The sequence below is a fragment of the Charadrius vociferus genome, unplaced genomic scaffold (genome assembly GCF_000708025.1).
Source record: "Charadrius vociferus isolate BGI_N301 unplaced genomic scaffold, ASM70802v2 scaffold230, whole genome shotgun sequence".
NCBI lineage: Eukaryota > Metazoa > Chordata > Aves > Charadriiformes > Charadriidae > Charadrius > Charadrius vociferus.
In genome coordinates this window covers 2,556,106-2,578,020 of record NW_009646500.1, presented here as the reverse complement: position 1 = coordinate 2,578,020, position 21,915 = coordinate 2,556,106, and the positions used below count along the sequence as shown (strand labels likewise).

At 35.9% G+C, this 21,915-nt stretch overlaps 1 protein-coding gene across 3 annotated transcripts in view; it reads right to left on the bottom strand.

The window, feature by feature from the left end:
* Positions 1-600: 600 nt before the first annotated feature.
* FAM184A (family with sequence similarity 184, member A) overlaps positions 601-21,915 on the bottom strand; it is a 51,603-nt gene continuing 30,288 nt past the window's right edge. The window contains exons 9-17 of one of the 3 annotated variants that reach the window (XM_009883174.1): positions 15,683-15,895; positions 14,346-14,499; positions 13,847-13,974; positions 11,229-11,413; positions 10,592-10,738; positions 7,579-7,696; positions 6,759-6,863; positions 2,941-3,143; positions 601-1,229 (exon numbers count right to left, since the gene is read on the bottom strand). In XM_009883174.1, coding sequence (XP_009881476.1) covers positions 1,148-1,229; positions 2,941-3,143; positions 6,759-6,863; positions 7,579-7,696; positions 10,592-10,738; positions 11,229-11,413; positions 13,847-13,974; positions 14,346-14,499; positions 15,683-15,895 — 1,335 coding nt within the window. In that variant the 3' untranslated portion in view covers positions 601-1,147. The remainder of the gene's footprint in view (positions 1,230-2,940; positions 3,144-6,758; positions 6,864-7,578; positions 7,697-10,591; positions 10,739-11,228; positions 11,414-13,846; positions 13,975-14,345; positions 14,500-15,682; positions 15,896-21,915) is intronic. The other 2 variants (XM_009883158.1, XM_009883166.1) reach the window with 2 other exon arrangements.

Sequence of the window (21,915 nt, the reverse complement as noted above, 5' to 3'; positions counted from 1 at the left end):
TGAGACTACCAGTGTGAGTTACTTCGTGGTAATCTTTGAAAAAATATAAAAAAGACAATAAGCTCTAGTTTTCTATATGCTGCAGCAAATTTCTCGAGCAACAATGGCATCACAAAAGGTGTAGATTGGAGAATCATGCTCACTAGCTGAAAAAACATTTTCCTATATCAGTTTAAGAAGAAGAAATGACTTTAATATAGACAAAGGAAGGTAATTAAGTTTCAATGAAGGATTTGTATCTGTTGTATGTATAAATGGGAAAAACTTGGGTGGGTGGGTGGGTGGTTTTTTTAATATTTTGGACATGAATTTCATCCAAAGCAGGACTATGTGCTCAAAATGTAGATTCTTGATTTATACAGAGATACTTAGTACAGAATTCTAAATGTTTGAAGCATCTTTTCATTCATATTCATAAAAGAAATATGTAACTTGTGGGAACAATTTCTGCTTAAATTCAATGATAAGACGATTGATTATAACTAGATGGCAAAATCTCATGAGCAACAGGTAAGGAGTCGGACTCCCCAGTGAACAGCTCCTGGTTTGTGGCTTTTGTCATCCTCTTGTAATAATTACTCTGCTCTGAAGGCTAGCAGCTACACTAGTTTTGCTTTATTTCACATTCTTCCTTTTAAATGTTAGAAAGAGACGGTTTGTAAACTGCTACAAAGTAACAGAATAGAACTGGGGCGCACTAAACATATCCTGCCCAAATTGGAGAGAGAGTGAGCTATGTGCTTTTTCCTTTTACAATTTAAATTGTATTTATAGTAACCATGCAATTATGTTATTTTTTAGGGGGAAAGCCTTACCTGAAATGAAAGAAAACACATTTATAGGAAAAAGGGGGAAAGCATTATGTTTGTTCTACCAAAATTTATTATGTAGTAATTACAAAGTTTAAAGATTCTTCCATTTTAAATAAAAATAATAGTTATAATTACACACATTATATAGTACCATGTCAGGTGATTCCAACAAATATAACATGAAGTACAGTGCAGTTTCAAATCAGAAAGACAAATACTTTCTCATTCACAGTGTTTGACAAATTACAGGAAAGCTTGTTCACATGAGGGTTTACTTAAGGTCATGCTCTTATAAACAGTCCACATCACACTGTGCCACAAAACCAAATCATCTCTCAGAACGTGAAGTATCGGGCAAACCACTCCTGCCGTTGGGGATCTGGTGAAGCCACTGGTGAAGCATCAGTCTGAGGAGGGCTAAATTCACAGAAAGAAAAAAATAACACAATTATCCCACAACTACACAAAAAGCACAAATGTTAGGAGAAAAAACTCTCAGAGAATATTCAGTAAGGAACACAGCCTGTTTTCCCATGGGTTCATTATCAGTGTGCCTCAGGACATGATTTAATGTCTCCCTATGGAACCTGTGATCATCCACTCCATTGGAGAGCATCAGCAGCACAGACAGAAGTCAGTTCAGAAGCCACATTACAGGGTGGGCAAATAATGTTTTGGAAAACATAATTTAAAATCTCATAAGCAGCTGTAAGTTTTCAGGAAGAATAAAAAGGGTGTTCTTAGAAAAGCGTGACTGTGGGAGGTCCTCTTTTAGCATCCTTTTCCTGTGGTAAAGTTAATTTTCAAAAATATGATGCGAGCATCATATTTGTAGACATGTGCTCACAAAGACCGGTTGGCAACTGAACAAAAATACACACTATTTTAATACTTAACACTGATCACAAATATCACTTGCATTGTTGTTCATGCACACATTTGAAATATGCTAGGAAAAAAGAAACTGCTGCACTGCAAACAAGGTTTGTTTCCCCCTTGAATACTTAAAATTCTCACAAAATGAGCAAGAGAGAATACGTAAACCTAATCTAATTACACCATTGAGTTCCTTTATTAATAAAAATCAGTAATAAAATAATCCCTACTGTATTACTGGATACTAGAGAGCACAAAACAATTTGGAACAGAAACTCCAGCAGGACAGTCCATGAGTTCATGCACATGCATGTCATAGATATCTGAACACGCTCATGCACATCACATGCACAGGAAAAAATAAGCAACAGTATTTACTTCTTTTAAGATTTTTTTAATTGAATTAGACTGTTTTCCTTTATCTGTTTTAGATTCTATTATTTGTTTCCTTTTATAATTAGTAGTTGCTAGGTATGTGGTCTTTCGCATTAAACCAAAAGAGAGTAAACAACCAACTGTGGAACTGGTAATTACACGTTGCTTTGAGTTGCCAACTTAGAGGTAAGAGATCAGCACCTACCAAATACAGAGTACAGCACTTCAGTGCATTTAACGGGCAGGCACATAAACCCAAAAGATTAAAATCCTGCCTCTAAACGCCATTTTTTAAGTTATTGACTTAATTGACACTTGAGACTTTAATGCTGGTTTTAATTACTGGAAGCTCAGCATTAAGCATCCAAGCATGCATGTTTCCTGTTGCCGTTGTAAGGTTACTCCTATGAAACAATTTCATTTAGGTGAGGAAAGGGGAAACACAAAACATTCATGTGGCACAGAAAATCGTTTTCTTACATAAAAACCGTTATCATGTAATACTGAATAAAAGAAATTCTGTGCTAGTATCAATTCCTAAATGACAATCAGTAAATAACAAAAACATTTAAAACAATTGTTCATATATGTAAACAATTGGAAGCACATGAATTCTGTTAAAGTATCTAAACAGGTTTTCAAAGTTCAAGACATGAAAAAGTGAGAGAATACTTCACATTTCGACGAGGTCTACAATAAAAAGGAATACTATAAAGAGGCTACAAATATAATGTAAAAATTAAAAATGCCATAAGAGTACTTGTACCTCTGAAAGGTTCATAAAGCACGTGGGATTCAGCTCAATAGGAATGCAAAATTTTCCTGAGTTAAGCAAAAAAAAAAAAGAAAAAAAAAAGATTGGTGAGGCAGCGCTCACCTCAAAAACGTCTTGGGCTCTTTGGGTGGCATTGGCTGTGGCAGTGGTTTGCTGCTGTTGAACTCAATATCGTGGATGGGTGAGTTAGGAATGGGGTCCAGGCGGTTAGGATGTCCATTGCCCACCACTCCGCTAGATTCCAGAGCACTTAGATTGGGGACACTCACAAACCTGTTTGTTGATTTATCGTTCTTCTTCTTTTGCTGCATTGAAAATAACAAAAGTAAGGCAGGCTTCTTGCACCAGGACAGATGAGGATATTTGCAAATCTAAAGGTTGCATTGATGACTGGTTTGGGGTGGTTTTTTTGAAGGAGAGCAATTGGGACAGATTGGGCTTTTTTCCTAATTGTAGTTTTACTATTTGCTTTGACCAGAACTGAACACCACAAATTTTTGCAGAACGATCAAATTTCTGATCGAGATGATTAAGTTATTAAGACTTGGTGTAATAATGAATGAATATATGAGATCTTCCAACATAAGATTTTGCTCTGTTTAAGACACTGGCGATAGGAAATTTCCCACAAAATTGTCATTTAGTCTGTTAAACCTTTCATGTTTACTTCAATCTTTTCTTGGTATCAGTGGAACAGCTTTACTGTCAAATGTAATTACAGCAAATTTTAATGATGAAAAAAGTGAATCTCTCCAACAGGTTTCACCCCATCACTGAGTCACATTTTGGTAACTGGAACATGGAACCTAGAAAAGCAGCTACATTTCTTTTAAAGCAATTACGCCCTTATAGTTACCAAGCAATACAGCAATACTGCTACAGATAAAAAGATTACTGCATAGCTGTTTCTTGCAGAAGGAACAGGCCAGGCTTCTAATGCTACTACAGTTGCCACTTCTAGACACCAGATGGCACAACTGAACATTTTTCTTTTCTTAATACTCACTATACTCCTCCTGATCCCCCTTCCAGGGACTCAAAATACTGAAAAAAAATATTTTTGTATCACTATTTTACTCTCCCTAACACATCATACAAAGGAATCAGTACTTATCCTCTCTACTTTAATAGATATTTTAATGTAAAAGGATGCTTCAAATAATTCTACAGCTTTTTAAAAATAGCTGTGTGACAGAACGCCACGTGTATTTTCTGACTTCTATCAAATATTCCATGTCCACAATAAAATATTAATATTAAAAAAGCCATATTTCCAAAAATAGGCTTTTTGAATGAATGGATTAATTTATTGTCATGAATTATGCATTATTTGAATATATAATAAATACTTTCATTCAATTACACATACGCAACCCTAACAAAGCAGCTAGGAGAAAAACCCCTGAGGGGCTTAGGAACTACACAAATTTGAACTATATAAAGTGAAAGACAAGTGGAATCTCATGTTGTTTCTATATAATATTTTCCAGCAGAATTCCCGTTGAAACAGAAGAGCTGCTCTATTCAAGGGTGGGCACGAGTTCAAATGGAGACAGAGAGAGTCCTATTGTTTGTTTGAACTTTCTTCTGTTTAGCTTTCTGCCAGCTTTGATTTCAGTGCCTGACCTCTCCAGGGTTGGCAGATGCAAATGCTACTAATTGTAGCCACACTGGTGGATGTGTTTGTCAAAATACAATTAAAAAACCTCAACAATTTAACAGAAAGCAATAATAGAAACAGTCTTTTTTTTTTAAGCATCACAGTGAAAGATCATTAGCTGTAAAGGATGAAACTAAGATCGTCCCATACACTTTACTACTTCTGCAGTAGCTGAAGAAGCAAGAAATAACATTATGGAGGAAAAAATAGTTTGGTAAAAGTAATCAACTTATGTAAAATACATCTGCAAGGTAATATACACTGTAATTAAAACTGTGTGTTAAACACACTGTAGTTAAATCTGTGTGCTTCATAGGTGGCCCATTTCTGGAAAACATGTATTATCCACGGAAGTGCTTAGAAAAATACTAGTTTATATTTATTGTCTATGCAACAATCTATGCTTCTGAAGCAGTCAAATCTGGAGAGACAAAATTGTGTGTATTGTTTCCATGAAATTCATGCAAAGTATTAAGAAACTTCAGATGTAACAATGTAATACTAAACAGATCCATTGCATAAATTAGAGAAGCTGTAATACATACTGCAATGGCTGTAATTTTGCATTAATATGCAAAGCATGTAGTAACTCATAAATTCTGTCTTTTTGTTACAAAAAAGAGAAGAGAATGAGATTTTCAGTTTCTTTGTAATTCGTTCTCCAATAACACAATACGTGGTTTGAAAAAATAAAGTAACATAGTCCACAACTCATGAAATGAGAGATCAAAACGTTCTGGCATGCAAGATGGTTTTAAAGTCTAAACAGTTTTAAGTGATAGAAGCATATTACAAAAATATATGAATTATCACTTTGGAAATCTGATGGTGAAGTACTTTTCCCAAACACTTCAGATTTCACACAAAACACAAGCTCATATACTCGATGGTTACGTTTCACATCTTTATAAATGAGTGGTTCAGACACAATTTTCAAACAACCTTTATCACATAAAAACAAAGCATTCCAATCATATCTGGCAGTCCTGGTATTGTCTCTACTGGGCATAAACTAAGTTCTTTTATGCAGTTATGCATAAAAGTTAGGCATCCGCAGGTGAGCTTGTGAGAGCTGCCGGGCTCCTGAAAAACGTAGGAGAATACTGACAATTTGGAGCAGAGTTTATGCAGAAGTGGGGAATACACTGATCTGCTGTGAAACTATAATAAGGCTTAGCTAAATAACACAACCTGATCTCAAGTAACGGACCCAGACCTTCTTTTCAAATAACAGAGCCTGAACCTCGACCACTGAAGCTCTCAGGAATCTGAGCTGCTCCTGTTGTGCCCCTTGGGTTACCCTCTGCTTTAGAACCTTCCCAAGTTCTTCCGCCTCTACCACTGGGACAAATCTCTTCCCTTCCCATGCAAGTGAAATAACCTATGGGTTATCACAAGGAGGAAGGAAATGTCAGAGGACTCATTCTTACTCCTGAAGTGGTGAAAAGAAATACAATTAAGGTACCCTACCACAGCCTATTCATGGTCCTCATGAAGGAATGCTGCTGGCTTTTGAAGTGACAGGGAGGCTACTATGCCTGCTTCTAAAGTAGCCTTCAACTGGCTGCTATTCAGCGGGATGGAGAAAACTGGAAGAGGTTGCCACTGAAGTGTTTTCACTGGTATAGGAGGTGACAATAACTGAGAAGGCCGGAGACTGACTTCTGTCTCCTGCTGCCCCCACAGTCCATGCCTGGTTTGTAACTCCAGTTCTCCAGTATTACTCTGTCTTTCTCCATTCAGACTCATTCCACGCCCTTCTCGTACTCTTCTCCTTCCCCTTTTTACCCTTATTCCCTTCCTTTAGTGTCTCCTCTCCCTCTGTCTTTCTACTGCTCTTCCATCCTGAGCACCAGGATGCCCTTGCACTTTCCAAAATAACCAAGAAAAATTATTAAACAAAAACTGGCTACGGGTGTCACTGTTCTCCAGTATATGCTACAGTACTGCCCTCTGTTGCCTTTCTGTCACTTTTCTATTTTGATTTTGCAGTTTTGTGAGAAGGAACTGTGTTTTATGTCATGGGTGTGTAGCAAACTAGGGCAGTAGTATCAGTGGATCTCTCAACAACACAAAAGAAACAAACCTACACAAAAATAAGTAGAGACAAATGGAAAATTATGTTCCTTGTTGTGAACATGTCTTTTAATAGTGGCATATGTACACATGCAGGCGCACACACACACACATATATTTCTTCTTTTTACTATAGCCTAAGTTTAGATTTCTTCACTTCAGCAATGAAGTCCATGGAACATACCTTCACCAATGGATTAATAACACCAACATTAGGGCTTGCATTAAACATTTTGTTGTAGTTAGTCTCCCTGTTAACTAGCTCCAGCTGATAGAACTTTTTGTCCTCCTAAAATGAAGAACAAATAGAAACTTCTTTTTATGTATTTTCAATCAGTTAGTGGCCAAATCTGCCTATAAAATGATCTCAAATAAATTTATGTTTATGTTTTTTAAGAAACAAGTAATTCTAAAAATTGCACTTCATATTTAATGTTTTCTATATTATTACATGTAAATACTAAATTATTTCTATTTATGCAGTTCTGTTGCAGTTATATGCTCCTGAAAGTGAGCATAGCCTAATGGATTATGCACTGGGAAAGACTCAGTATAGTTAACTTCAAATCCCTAATTAACTTGAATTTCCTCATTCCTTCTTGCATCTGAATCGGGACGTAATCAGACTAATCTGAGTCAGGGTGTTGTGCTCTGAATTTGGGAAGCTCAGTGGATCAGGAAATTGGTCTTAGAAACCTCATAGAAGAGACTATTTTCTATACGGCTTTCGTGGCTGGCTTAGTCCAGGATTGGAGATAGTAGATGTCTGGTCAAGGTCATACTGAAATATTTTTTGTAATAATGTATTATGCTTGATTGTGCAAAACTCTCTGTATCTAATTAGTTTTACTATTATGAGTCGTTGGAACCACAGGAGTAACATGTTAAAGAGTATGAATAACATGCTAGTAGGATTGGTTCTTCAAAGACATTTCAAACACTATGAAATAGATTAACTTTTATATCTGTCAAGATATTAAACCAAGAGAGCATGAAAGTCTTACAATCAATTTCTTTATGAGTTGGTCCCGCTCTGCAATTAGGTCTTTCAGTTCTGAGATAAGCTGCAAGTCTTCTGGTCTTGATTCTCTGGTTTTATATTTTTCTTCCATTTCTTCTAAACTTTATAGGAAAGAAGAATACCCCCTTTAGCCTGATCCAGTGTTAAATGATGAGTGAATAGTTATATCTTTGATTAGTACAAAAGAGAGTTCAGGGAGTAAAAACAGAAGATGACTTTCTTATCACCTTGAATTAATTTCTATGTTATCATTCAGCTTTAGCTAGTTAAAAAAAAATAAAAATCAACAATAACCATAACCTTTGCTCCAGTAACTAATAATCTCAGCAAAATTCTAAAAACCTAACATCTTTCTTGTGCATGCAGTACTAGGTGTTTGAAAAAAGGCCTCTTGGAAGTCAGAGTGAAAATAAGGCATTCAAAACCATAATATGGACAGTAGAATTACAAAAGACATAGCTAACATTGATATTGGTGTGAAATGTAGGGACCACATTGCATTACATTTAATATTAACATAAATTTTAAAAGCTGGCAATTCACTTTCTTAATGAGGAAAGCAAACAGTATCATTCTTCTTCTTTTCATAGATGACTACTCTGAATAAAGATGCATGCTTGTGATACTGGAGAAACTGGATAGAGAGACAAGGCTGGCATCGTCTTCCTCAGTTCATGTGGAACATACTGGGACAAAGATATCCAAGAACAGTGAAGATTAATAGGTAACTAACTCCTCTCCACAAAAGCAACTTAGTACCATTAGAGATGAAATAAAGGAATGAGCTGCAAAAGAAAAGCAATAACACTTGGATATTAGGATATCTGGATTAAGAGAAATGTAACAATTGATAAACATTTGAAAAAAAATAGGAGGAAATTTGAAATGCCCGGTGGGAAAGCATTAAAGGAGAGAAGCGAAATAAGCCAAGTGAGAGAGGAATTGTACAAGTAACTGCATAAATCTCCTTGTTTCTTCTTAAAAACAAGTTCTGAAGACATGACAACTTCAAATGACTGTGTCTCTCTAAAACATAAATACCATGCTTATGATGCCAAACGTTGCGCCAAAGGAAGCTACTAAAATACTTGTCTCACATATTCAACCCTCATGTAGATTAGTGAACCAAGTTTCAGAACAGATTCAGGAAATTTAACAAACAATGAAAAAAGAGATTTTTTAAAAAAATCCCAAACAAACCCTGAGAAAAATCTATGAATTTAAGGTGTCTAAGTCAGCTCCAACTTAATTCTACAAGACACCTGGCAGTAGACATAATTTGTCACTTTAGATAAATATTTTCCCTTCAGAAGCAGCTACGTGATTTTTACTTTGAGTTGCACCTGAAAAAACAATTAATATTAAATTATATTTATAACCTTCAAATAACCTGTACATAATCTGAGGGTATTATATAATGTATTTACGTAAAACATGATAAATGTGAACAACATAGATGTTTTTATTTGCAGAAAAGGCATTGACTCAGCAGAACAGAAATATGCTCATCTGGCTTAATTTCTGTGTATACATTTTATGCTAGGTTAAGCTATTGTATACAGATCCCCAGAGTATAGTACATAGTTACACACAGCTGTCATTTTATTTTCAGATACTTCAGAGAACTGTTTTTTTTTTTTCCTGTTTCAAAGAGATAATATGTAATTTAAAGACTCTAGTTGTAGAACCTAATTAATGATAGCTACTCTCAATTACTGTACGATGGCTTCTGCATTTCATAAATGTTCACAAGGCCATGCTTAAGTAAGGCAGAACCTGGAAACAGTTACTTAAGAAATAGCTGCTTCTGGTTGTTATTTTTACTACTGAATTTCCTCTTTTGACAGCTCCTTGCTTCAATGTAACTAGAGAGAGATAACACACTAAAAACCAGGTCAGGGCACCCTGGATAATGCTTGCCGTCTTTAGACCGGGGGCTGCTTCCTCGCAGCTTTACGTTGAGCAAGAACCAGCAGCGGGGAACCAACTAAATTCAGAACATTTCAGGATGCTGGAAAAAACCCCAACTTCATGGGGGAAAAAGTTAGGGTAAACAGTTCCAAAACCTAGTTCCGGTGGCTGCTCATAGGCGTGTTTCTCATACAAGACAAATGCAGTAAACAGAGGTAGTATGCACCTAACATACTGAATGGCAAGTTACCACATTTATCAGGGCACAAAAGCGTGCAGGGGGATGATTACAAGGGAGTAAGAACTAGAATTTTATACCCATCTTATTTGGACACAATTTCTGAGTGCTCATTATCAAGGAAGAATTAGATGCATTTGGGCTTTATTGTCCATTTTTAATTGATAAATACTTAAAAAAGTTTTCAATCGTATACTTAGAACCAGTTATTTTCTCTGCCATAAATCTTTTGTGCTGCAAATAGAAATCCCTCTGTGACAACTTTGTGTCAGGAAGCCCTCAATGTGCTATGAAACCTCAGCCAGAAACTCCAACCAAATGAGTTACGTCACAGAGATAAAGAATGAAGGATGTGGAAGACAAGAAAACACCAGCTAGATGACACATTACTACATCACTTATGCCCAGAGATGGTCTAACCCCAGGTGGCATTTTGACTCAGAGACAGGCTAAGTGTTCTGTTATTGTTATGCTCATATAATCCATTTCAGACAGTAATTTTCCTTATGTTAGCAAACCTGAAAATCTTTGCATCACTTCAAAAAGATGTATAAATATTTGAGAAAAAAACATTTGAAATAATGTTTTCTCCAATTTGAAGAACTGCACAGATTTAATATCTTTCCTAATTGAAATTTTTCAGTCTCAAATTCCTAACAATCTCACTAAATTTCCCAGAAGCCTATAGAATTGTGTTGCCTAAAGAATGCAAGATTAGGCCCCATACTTGATTGAGGTTTTTACACATCTGCATCTCTGCAATATCGTCAGCAACTTGTGGACACCAGAATAAACTATTCACTCAAATGCAGCTACATACAAACTTTTTTAATGCAACAAAACTTACGAAATCTGTAAAGCTGAATTAATTTCCTTGAGCAGCTCTTGGGTCTTATTAAAATCTGCCAGCATGCTTTGTTTCTCTCTGATGTGATCTGCTGTCAAGACATCCATCTCTTTCTCATGTTTCTTGCTTAAATCTTGCTCATGCATCCTGTTTAATTTATTTTTTGTTAAAAAGAGAGTTATTCTAAAATCAGACTCGTTTGTTCATCATGGTTTTCTGCCATGCTTCTAATGGCTTTTACACAACATCAGACAACACAGAAGGAATTACTGATTCATCAAAACTTATTACTTACTGTCTTCCAATCTTCTAGCTTATTTCATGGAAAATGCATCTCCTTTAATGCTTTTTTTAAATAAACAAACATAATGAATTAAAAAAAAAAAAACCAACCGAAACCCAACGCTTGTGTGGGCTGTTGCTAAAATATGTCAAAATGTAGCACTGAAATGCAGCTTAACTGTATGGTAATATTCACTAACTTCATTAGTAATGGGCATAGCTTTTTCTGAAGAAGACTAAATGATACATAACATCACTTGATTAAGAGGATAAATTAAAAGCTGCAAATGGAAAAATTTCTTAACTAAAACAATACATGAAATAAGACACATTTGAGTTTAGAGTGGAAAAATACCTGATCTGTTGGTTGGATTCGCTGCGTATTCTAAGAACTTCTTTCCCTTTAAACTCTAATTCCTTGGTCAATGCACTTATATTTTCATGAAGATGCAGAATCTCTTTGTCCAGTTCAGCTATATGATGGTCTCGGTGTCTCAGTTCATCTTGTAGATCTGATATTCGGCATAAAAATTCTTTCTCCTATGACATAAGTAGAAGCAGCAAAAAATATTTTAAATAGACTTGTTTCTCAGAAGCACAATACTTGCTTTTGGAAGATAACAGCTGAGCAGAATTTTCCATTCAACAGACAATTTTTTCCAGTTTTTGATGCTGACACAAATTATAATTAAAACTGAGGGGTTTTTTATTGTGTACAAGTACAAATAAAGAAGAAATCACAGTTATGTAACAATTTCCATTTGCGAGAAAATTTAAAACCCATCATTGTCATTCCCTATTAACATTTGTGTAGGTCATCACATTTTCCTTTTGCCCACACATAGAATCATAGAACGGTTTAGGTTGAAAGGGACCTTAAAGATCATCTGTTTCCAACCCCCCTGCCATGGGCAGGGACACCTCCCGCTAGACCAGGTTGCTCAAAGCCCCATCCAGCCTGGCCTTGCACACATACAACAAAAAAACCAGATACCGCTAAGAACCAGGGGATCGGGCATTTAGCATTTTCTACCTTTTCAACATACAATATAGAAAAACTGTTTTTTCCTTTACAGCCCCATACAACGGGACAAAATAACTCAAGATGTATGCCCTGCACCATCAAACACTATGATTCGGAAGTCTCCTCTCTTACGTATATATAAATATAAGGGTCATCAATATCTCGCAGCAGAAAACACGCTAAATAGTTTATATGATATTTATATCATGTCCAACAAATCAATAAAAGTCATTCTTTTTGCATAAGGAATTCCAATGAAGTTAACGTCTATGAAACTCATCTGGAAAGCACCCCAATGGTTTTGCTAATGATTCTCCTCAGTTTAGTAAAAGTTTGCAATAAAACCAACCTTTGTCAGAGTTTTCTGTTTCCATCTATTCCACTTCTTAGTTTCACAGTAATTAATGACCATATGGTTTGCACAGATAAAAAAAATCAGCAGATATTTCAAAGTAGTTTTATGTATAATTGTGGTTTTTGCCTTCCTGCATCCAGGAAAAACAAATATATCCTAATGTACCGATTTTATAGGACATCTTTAAGAACAGACCTTTAAAAATAACTCTCTACCTCCCTGCAGAAAGACTATATTAAAATTACAAGAAAAAGCAGTGGAAAATTTCTATCTACGTATTTAAGTATTTCAAAAAGTAGTGAATATAATCATCCTGCTCTCTGCATCTAGTCAAGCTCCGATCTTGTGAACCGATGAGCAGGAAAACACAATTAATTGCTTTGCCCTCAGTACAACTAAAGCTTGTGCTTAGCAGATCATTGTACTGAGGCCAAAAGTACATGGCATTTGGCTGAATCAAACACTTGCTCTTGTACTTCAAACTTTTTTTTTTTCCTGACATCTCCTTTAGGTGTCTCACTCTCAGCTTAAACAACACACGACTGAAACTATATCCTCCTAAATCCTGCATGTTTTCAAACTCTGCTGACAGCACCACATTTGCACCACATTTTTGCCTCTAGTGCTCTCGTTTTTAAACCAGCAAGGAAGAAAAAAAGGGCGGCTCATCTCTGACTGTCTCTGTTTTTGTGTAAAGGCTATCTCCAACTAAACCCGTTTCCTCCGTTAATATATTTCTAAAACCGCTCCACCTCCTTGGTGCTGGACTGTCAGTAAATCCATCCTGAAAAGCCTATTGTATAGGCAAATAAAGAAGTAATTCTCTGCTCCTCTTGCTTCCAGGAGTCTGGCTTCCTTTCAATAGAGATCAAGCTTTGAATTTTTAGTTACTACTGGAAAAACTGATTGTGCATAAAGTGAAAAATGAAAGATAAAAGTGAATGAATCAGTTTGCTGCTGAAAGTAAAGGTAGTCCATACTGGATTTGGGATTTTTTTTGTTTGGTTGGTTGGTTTTTTATTTGTTTTTTTTGGTTTTGTTTTGTGGGGTGGTTTGTTTGTTTTTGTTGTTTTTTTTTTTTAAGAAGCAGTTCAGTTTGAACCTGTTAGGTCATCTTTCTGCTTTCTTTAGATGCTAATTTATCTTTTCCAATTTGGCTCCTGAAAATAAAAGATACTAAGCTACCTCTTAAGTTTGAAGCATCACTTGGTTTTAAGCAACCACTTCGTAGCCACATCACTTAGGCTTTGGAGAGAAACAGCTTTTTCCTTTGTCCTGCTGGCAGCTGAGGACGAGTACAATTTTGCAAGAATTGGCACTTTCCTCCCATGACAAGCCAGTGTGCTCCCAGACAGCTGCAGAATTTTGAAAGGGAACTGCCTTGATACAGGAGCCTTCGGATGAAGTTTGTTGAAGGAAGAAAAAGCTAAGCAAGGAAGTTTAGGTAAGCTGGTAGAGATGCATTATCTGCTGGCGCTGGCTGACTTTGAAGCATTACGTTTGTTGTTTATTCACAACAGTTCTTGCCTTCAGCTAAGAGAAAATAAATACCGATTATGCAATTTTACAGTCAGTTGCCAGCAGTGCCACCTACCTGTCGCCTGCCGAGTTCTATGCTTCTTTCAAGCTCCATTTTAGCAGCTACCAGTTCTTGTTGATGGTTGTGCCTTAGCTGGTCAATTGCTGCTGCATGTTGATGATTTAGCTCTGAGCGCAAGGAAGCTAGTCACCGTGAACAAAAAGAAAAGTTTATTTTGCAAATGTTTACAATAATTAACAAGAACAGTCCAGCTCCCTCCAGTATTGCTGCTGATCTAACACACGCTGTTTACACCATCTGAGCAACTGTCCTGTCATTCTGTTCCTGTTACTTTCTGAAACATTCTCCATCATGAAATTTGGTTGCGTTCTCCTTCCAAAAAAACTTAAGGGTAAGATTTTACAAAACTGATTTTGGGCTTACCTGTTAAAGCTTATACTGATGTACTACAGTGTTGCAATACACTCACACGTACATACATATATATGCATGTATATTTGTATGAATACAAATAATGGTTTTGGACCCACTTGCAAATTTGAAAATAGTATACCTAACATAGCTTTTCCTTCATCTTCCAACTCAAATCGTAGAGTCTGAAGTTCCTGTTCCATCTCCAATTTGAAACCTTCCATGGCTTGCTTATGTGTTTCTTTCAGTGCCTGCAGTTCTTCCGAGTGCTTCTGTTGTAAACGTTCTTCTAATTCCTATGAAATCAAAATCAACAAAATTTATTCTCTATCAGCTTAGGGAATTTATGAAGTATTAAACAATAAACAACTGGCAACAAAAAGTAGGCACTGGGATACTCTAGAAATTATTAAAAATGCACTAATATTGCTCATATTTTTCTCCGTCACTAAGTTATCCTACTACTATATTTTTTCTTTTCAGTGGCTGATGGTTATCAAGATTACCTGTGCAGAAAAACGCTGTCCTGCTCACAGCTGGAAAAGAGAAAAACCCCCAATCTATGGATATATTTACAATAGCGAGCAATGTGACAAGGTGCAGATTCATAGATGGTCTAGTGCCCATGCATGCAAAACACATTTGGGGATATTTGTTCCCCGCTGATACCCATTTTTACTCCCTGTTGAAGTGTGTGAAGCACAATGTTCCTGGTGCACATCATCTAGTTTCATTTAGAAGAAAAGGAATCCACCTTGTGTGCTCCGAGGCCAGTCTATGATGTGAACCAAAGTACATTAAGTGGGGACAATGGGAAAATTGATTGCAAAGGTCCACTCTAGACCTGAACTTAAAAAAACCTTAAGACGTACACCCTGTTAAGTACCGTGCACTGCCAAAATTCTAATTTTAAAGCTGATTTAGTCAAGGTTTTAAAAAAATATCTTGGGTGTGTCATTGTTCTGGATATGAAAATTATCTTGCAAGTTGCAGAACATAGTTTATACAATTTTTAACATAATGAAAATATAAAATACATTACAAAAGGAGTTAACTGACAGGAAATACCAGAAAACACATAGGAAATTAGGTAATTATAATGGAAAATACAAAGAAGCCTATGCCAAATCAAAACTAGAATATAATGTTATGGATAACAATGTCAAACTACTGTAAAGAAATGTGTGTGGTGATAACAATTTTTTATATATATATATATATATATATACACACACCCCTATATATATATGCAGATACTGGTAGAGTATGAAGCAAGACATGGAACAATGCCAGTATTAGAGACTATTTTCAATATGTCTTAATCAGATTTAACTGGATAAAAATGTTACTAGAAGACATCAACTGAAAAGGAGATTTGGCAGTTACGGAGATACTTTTCCTTACTGATTCCAACTGTGTACATAAATTGCTAAAAAGGCAACATTCTCTACGTAATTCAGAATATCCATATGAACATGCCTTTTGTTCTTGCTCTTTTGTTTCTTCCATGTTTTGAAAGGCAAGGATATGGGCTTCCTGAAGTGACTTATGCCTTTGCTGATGCTCCTCTTCTAATTCTTGGATCTCCTGAGTCAGCCTCTGTCGCTCCTGACTGAACTGGGCTTGTAGCTGTTGCAAAGAGCTCTGTGACTGGGAAAGCTGCATCTCCAGATTCTGCTTCAGTAAGGAGATCTAACCCACAACAGAACAGCAAATATCCATTAGCCATTAATACTAACATCAGCTCTAACAAAAACATCCAAAGGAAGAAAACACTTGAAATTTTAAAGCCAGAATGTTAACTAAAAGAGAGACAAGCAATGTCAGCCATCTACCGAATTTGTTATTAATATTGTATCTCAGAGGTATAGTAATTACATTCAAATAGTTTTGTAAGGGTTATCACATCTGTCAGTTCATACTATAGCACTACCTATAACAAAATTTTTCAAGGCCAAATTATCAAAATTTACTTATAGGTTTTGTATAAAGATCAATAAAAATGACACTATCAAGATCTGAAATCAAACATGTGATTGCTAAAATAAATTATTCTTCAGGGGAGAAGAGTCACATCAATTCTGTAAGGAAAATCCTTACAGGGGAGGATAGCTCGTGACATCTAGATTGATGGATTTTTCTATCTTTTGATATAATATGTCCTATCTTACTGGTAGTTTTCTCATTTAAAAAGAAACGGTAGCATACTACTCTACATCACAAATAAAATATTACACTTGATGGATTCTCCCCCGCCCCCTTTTTTTCTTGTTCGCTCAGTCATACTATGAGAGTGATGTTTCTGCTGGTTTTCAAGATCTAAGATCTAAGCAGTCTGAGTCACAAATACTCATTTTCTTAGAAATACCTGATTTTACAAATAATGCTTTTCACTCAACAAGCACTTTAATACATTAGAGTACACCATACTCCTTGAAAAAGTCCCATTTTCTTTTTATAATAATGTTATACTTTGTTCTTCACATCTGACAGCATCTTTTCAGACTGAAAATACTAAACCTGTTTTGCCTTTAGAGCCTAATAAGAGACAGACACCCTCCAATCCTGAAAACAAGATTTAACCAAAAAAAAAAATAAATTTCACTACAGTGGCTCAAAGGAAGGAAAAAGTCAATTGCCACATGACAAAGAATTTGAATCTTTAAGGATACTTTTCAAGCCTCAGAGCATTACATAAAATTGAATTAGAAATGGAAGTCTGATAGTGTCATTTGATTCAGTGTATCTTAATTATGACAAATTAATAATGACATTGCGCATCAATTTATTGATTTACAGAACATTAAAACCCACCACTTAACAAAAAAAATAATAGCAGCATACCAAGGACAACTTGCAGCATGAACATTATTGTTGAACACATTTTTTTTTTCAGCTTAAGCAGATTTGAAAGAAAAAAAGCTACATTTAAAGTAAAATTAGCACTAAGACAAAAGCAGCAAATTAATTTGAATGAAATGACCATGGCTTATTACATTTCAAATTCATCAGGTCTTTGTGTCTGGGCATATATACTCTATCTTTTACATATACTGTATCAACAGCATTTTACTTCAGATACATTTGAAGATTAGCTATTAAAGGAGTATCATGAAGGCCTATACTACGTTCTGTAATGTGAACTACACACGTAAGACCTTTTACTGAGTACATTAAATATAAATGTCACATATAAATTGCACAATGTCAGACAAAAGGTTTGTCTAATCTCCTGTTCTGCCTCCAGAAATGGCCAACCCTGGTCACCACGGGAAAAATACAAAGTCAAGACATAAATGTAGGGATCTTGACTCCAAAGTCTACCAGCATGCAACAATCCTTCTTAAACCAGAAGATGTATTTTGGGGCAAATTCATGGAAGAAAGGTCCATTAAGTACAACCACTATCTAAATCCATATAAGCTCTTAGTATCCACAATATCCTGTGTCAAATTCCAGATCTTTAATAGACATGTCAATGGAAACTGCCCTGTAATGGAAAGGAGTCAAAATAAGTTCCTTTTTCATTAACTCTATTCTATGCACGTTTCTGTAGATCTCCATCATATCCCTCCTTACAGTCTTCTCCAGACTAAACAGCATTGATTTAATGAGTCACTCCTTGTATGAAAACTATTTCATATCTATTATCGCACTTCTACTTTTGCCCCTCTTCTACTATTTCTTTCTAATGTTAGGAGCCCAAAATGGCATAAGGTATCTAAAATGAGTGGCATGGTTTTACATGTTATGTTCTCTGTTTCCCTTCTATATTCGTAACATTTTATTTGCTTTTGTGAATGCTACTGAGCACTCAAGTGATGTTTTAATGAAATTATACATCATAATCCCCAAATTTACTCTCTAGTTGCAATAACTTAAAGTAAGGTTCATCATTTTACACAAAAAGTTAGAATTTGTTTTTTTTTCCTTGTGGCTCATTTTGCATTTATCTACACTAAATTGCACCTGCCATTTTCTTGCCAAGTCTCTTGGCTTTTTATGGTTATTCTATAATTCTTCAGCGAGTCTTTGTCCTTCCCACCCTGAATAACTTTTTATAAGCTGCAAACTTGCCCACCGTACTTATTCATAAACAACCTGCAAAAGAAAGTATGTTGAATATCCGTGTAACTCCACTGATAATCTACCTTCACTGTGGTAACACTGTGTTTAATACCCATCTTTCAACCAGTTACTTATCTATACAAAAACTTCCCTCTCATAATGCTGAGTTCTAGTTTCCTCAGAAGCCCCAGAACTTCTCTGCTGATCCCTTTCAGCATATCATGGCCAGGGCTGCCACGCTGGTCAGACACACCTGTAACGCAACCACATATTGTATTCTTTCTCTTCAACTCTAGAAGCTCACTCCACTGACGTGGTCAGTTTGCACCGTGCCTCTGCCAGCATGGCCAGCTCTGAATTTTCATCTATGTATCACTATCTTGTATTGCAGTGTCCTATTGTCTTCTTTCCCAGTAAAAAAACCCAACCCTATCTTGCCTAAACTCCCCTTTGATCTCCTCGCGTCCCCAACTGTTTTATTCACCCCACATTCACTATTGGGCTCTTGTCTCTTTCCCTTTTTCTGTAACCTCACACCTGCCTGGGTCCTTCTTTTCACCTGTAAGCCTCCATTTGATTTCCTGGTTCTCTGCAACACTACAGCTAACGAAAACGAGACCCTGTCTGGAAGTCTATTTTTCCCCTGTGCTTTTAGGTAACACTTATACTTCTTTAGATTATCTCTGCTCCTATTTAACCACCATCCATAAACTCTCAGGTTTGTTGGGTTTCATTTTGTTTGTTTCCCTGAGACCACTACTGTGACTTGGCTCTAGCCCCTCTACTCCTCGTCTTCCATCCATCCCATACTCCAGTATCTCTCCCCCTCCTCCTCCCCTTCTTTACTCTTTTTCTTCTTTCTAACTCAAATTTTAGTATCATAGGAACATGCATTTAGGATAGTCTTATGAGACTATTCAGTCCATTTCTTTGCACCAGGTGAGAACTCTATATGCAAATTACTGCTTAAAAATCTCATATGAAGGAAATCCCACAATTTTCACTCAGATCCTCTTCCTCCCGCTCTGAGTGCCTGTGGCAGAAACAGTGAGATACTGGACAGATGTTCTGCCCACTCTTACTTGTCCCTTTCACCACGTTTCTGTCCTTCGGGTTTCTCATCATTGCCCTGTCCGTTCATCATGGCCACCAGGAGGTACAATTCTAGAGGAAAGTCCTGCTCAGACCTGCAGAACCTCAGGTAATTTAATCATCGTACTTTAAAAAGCCTTTTATGATAACATTCAAATGGAGTGGATCATGGTATCTCAGCCAAATTTTTATTAAGATGTCATGCAAAAATTAATTTTTGGCTTGAAATTAAATCTCTCTCTCACTTAAGTTCCTGCTCCAAATTCTGATAATTCTTAGAATATCATTTGTAAACATATTTAGCATGGGCCAAGGGCAAAACAATGTTCTTTTCATTTCTTTCTTGGAATTGCAGAAAACATTTTAACTGAGATGATCAAAAGACATCTGACATCTGGCCAGGAAGCCACCTTAGGAGAGATCAGGAATACCTTCTCAAGAGCAGTTTATACTTCCGCCAAATTAAAGTGACTGCAAAGCCTGAAATGAGTCAATGTGTGGAGACACCTACTTGCATCAATAGACTATGCAGAAAATAAAGGACAATGAGGATTAAATGATTCTAACAGTCAAGTCATATTAGTGTACCTTTCTAATAATAAGATTTTTTGCTGTTGTTGAAAATACATCAAATATTAAAAATCTGACAGTTATTTTTAGAAGAGTACCTAATTTTAAATGTTATATTGATTATTCAGTACTTACACTGATATCCTTAATAGCACATTTTTGAAAACATTAGTGCCTCCCTTTGCATGTCTTTGGAGCATCCCTTCTATCTACTCTTGTACTGAGGATTCAAAAGAAAACAGCTCTAAACACTACGTTCTGAACTCTCAATACTTTTATCCAAGGTTTTCAGCACATTAAAAACATTGGTAAGAATTTTTAAAAAAAATAGAAAGAAAGAATACTTTGACTACAATTATGACTTGCACTGCAAAACTGCAAATTATAATACAGCATCAATCTCATGCTTTGTAGAAAGCTCTACGATACATATTTGCACTGCCCACAAGCTTGCTTGCTTTAACAATCACATAAAAATGCTGCTGATGTTATGACCACATACATAGTGTTTGATGTCCAGTGATACATACATTTACACAGATGAATGGATGCAGTACACAAGCTTTTGATAATGGCGGCAAATGTTCTACTCTCGAATATCACCATGTCTTCTATTTCATAGGCTAAAGCTCTAAAGCAGTACTACAGGATATGCAGATTTATTAGTGCAAACATGCCCTGTTCACAAGCTGTAAGTGCAAATCACTTACATTGCTGATAGATTTATGCAAAGCTTCACCGAGACAGTGCCGCTATGAAGAAAAGATCACAGGAATAAAGGGAAACATTCAGAAATCAACTAAGTAAAAGAAAAAGGGATAAGGAAGGGAGAGTAAAACACAGAACATTAATTATAATTTGATCAGGGAAAAACAAGTTGAAAACTATCTGGAAAAAAACATGACTGCGTTGCTTTGACTTAGTATATAAACTATTTAACATAGAACAGAATGATGCAGTTTCCTGTGTTATGTTTTGAACATACAGGATAGCATTACCTCTTCAACATAATGTTACTAGATACTTGCATATTATGCAGCTGAACACTTTTGAAATTATCCAACTGTTTTCTCTTCTCCTTTAGGGCAAATAATTGTGGGAAGAAATCATTAAGTATCCCAATTTGCATTACTATTAGAAAAGATGTTACATGAAGACTCAATCAACAACCAGCTGTATCTCTGAAATATCACAAGCTTATTAAATACATAATATTAAAGATCAAATTTCACTGCTGAAGGGCAGAAAATTAGTTTCGTCTGTAGTGAAGACATATTTATAATAAAATACTTTTTATTTTTCTCAAAATTCAGGAGATGGGTACATAAAAAACCCTTCCTGAAAGTCTCCAGCAAAAAATGACTTACTGTACCACTTATACAAGTGATTGCTAATGAAAAGCAAAATATAAAAATATATTGCCAAGTAAATGTTCCATACGAAATATTATTGATCACACAAATCATATCTATCATTCATTCATATATATATATATTAAAATGCCTCTGTGTTAGTATATATATGAATGGTGTAGATCGGCACACACACACACACAGTCCTCAGAAATGAAGTGAGAGCAATTTCAAATCCAGCATGAATAATTTCCCCTTTTGGCACAGGTCAGTCAAGAAGATGGCTTTCTCCAGGAGACAGCAGGTATTTTGACAGCAGCTTGGAAGCCTATAGTTGGGAACTTTTACATAATACTTTGTCAAAATAAAAACAGAGGGAATTATTATTTGTCGTTCTGAATCTACAAAAAGGCATAACATAAAAATACATTATTGTGGAACATTCAAAATGATCTTATTAAAACTGTAAGAGAGTTACAAGCAACAATTTTCTATGCAAGGACATAACACTAGGAGGCATCATACTCCAGCGGACAAGACAGACTGCCATCTAACAGCTCCGATTTCTACAGCAGATTTTGACAGTGCAAATCTGAACAAATCCACCTGTTTTTTTTGTGTTTCCTTTCC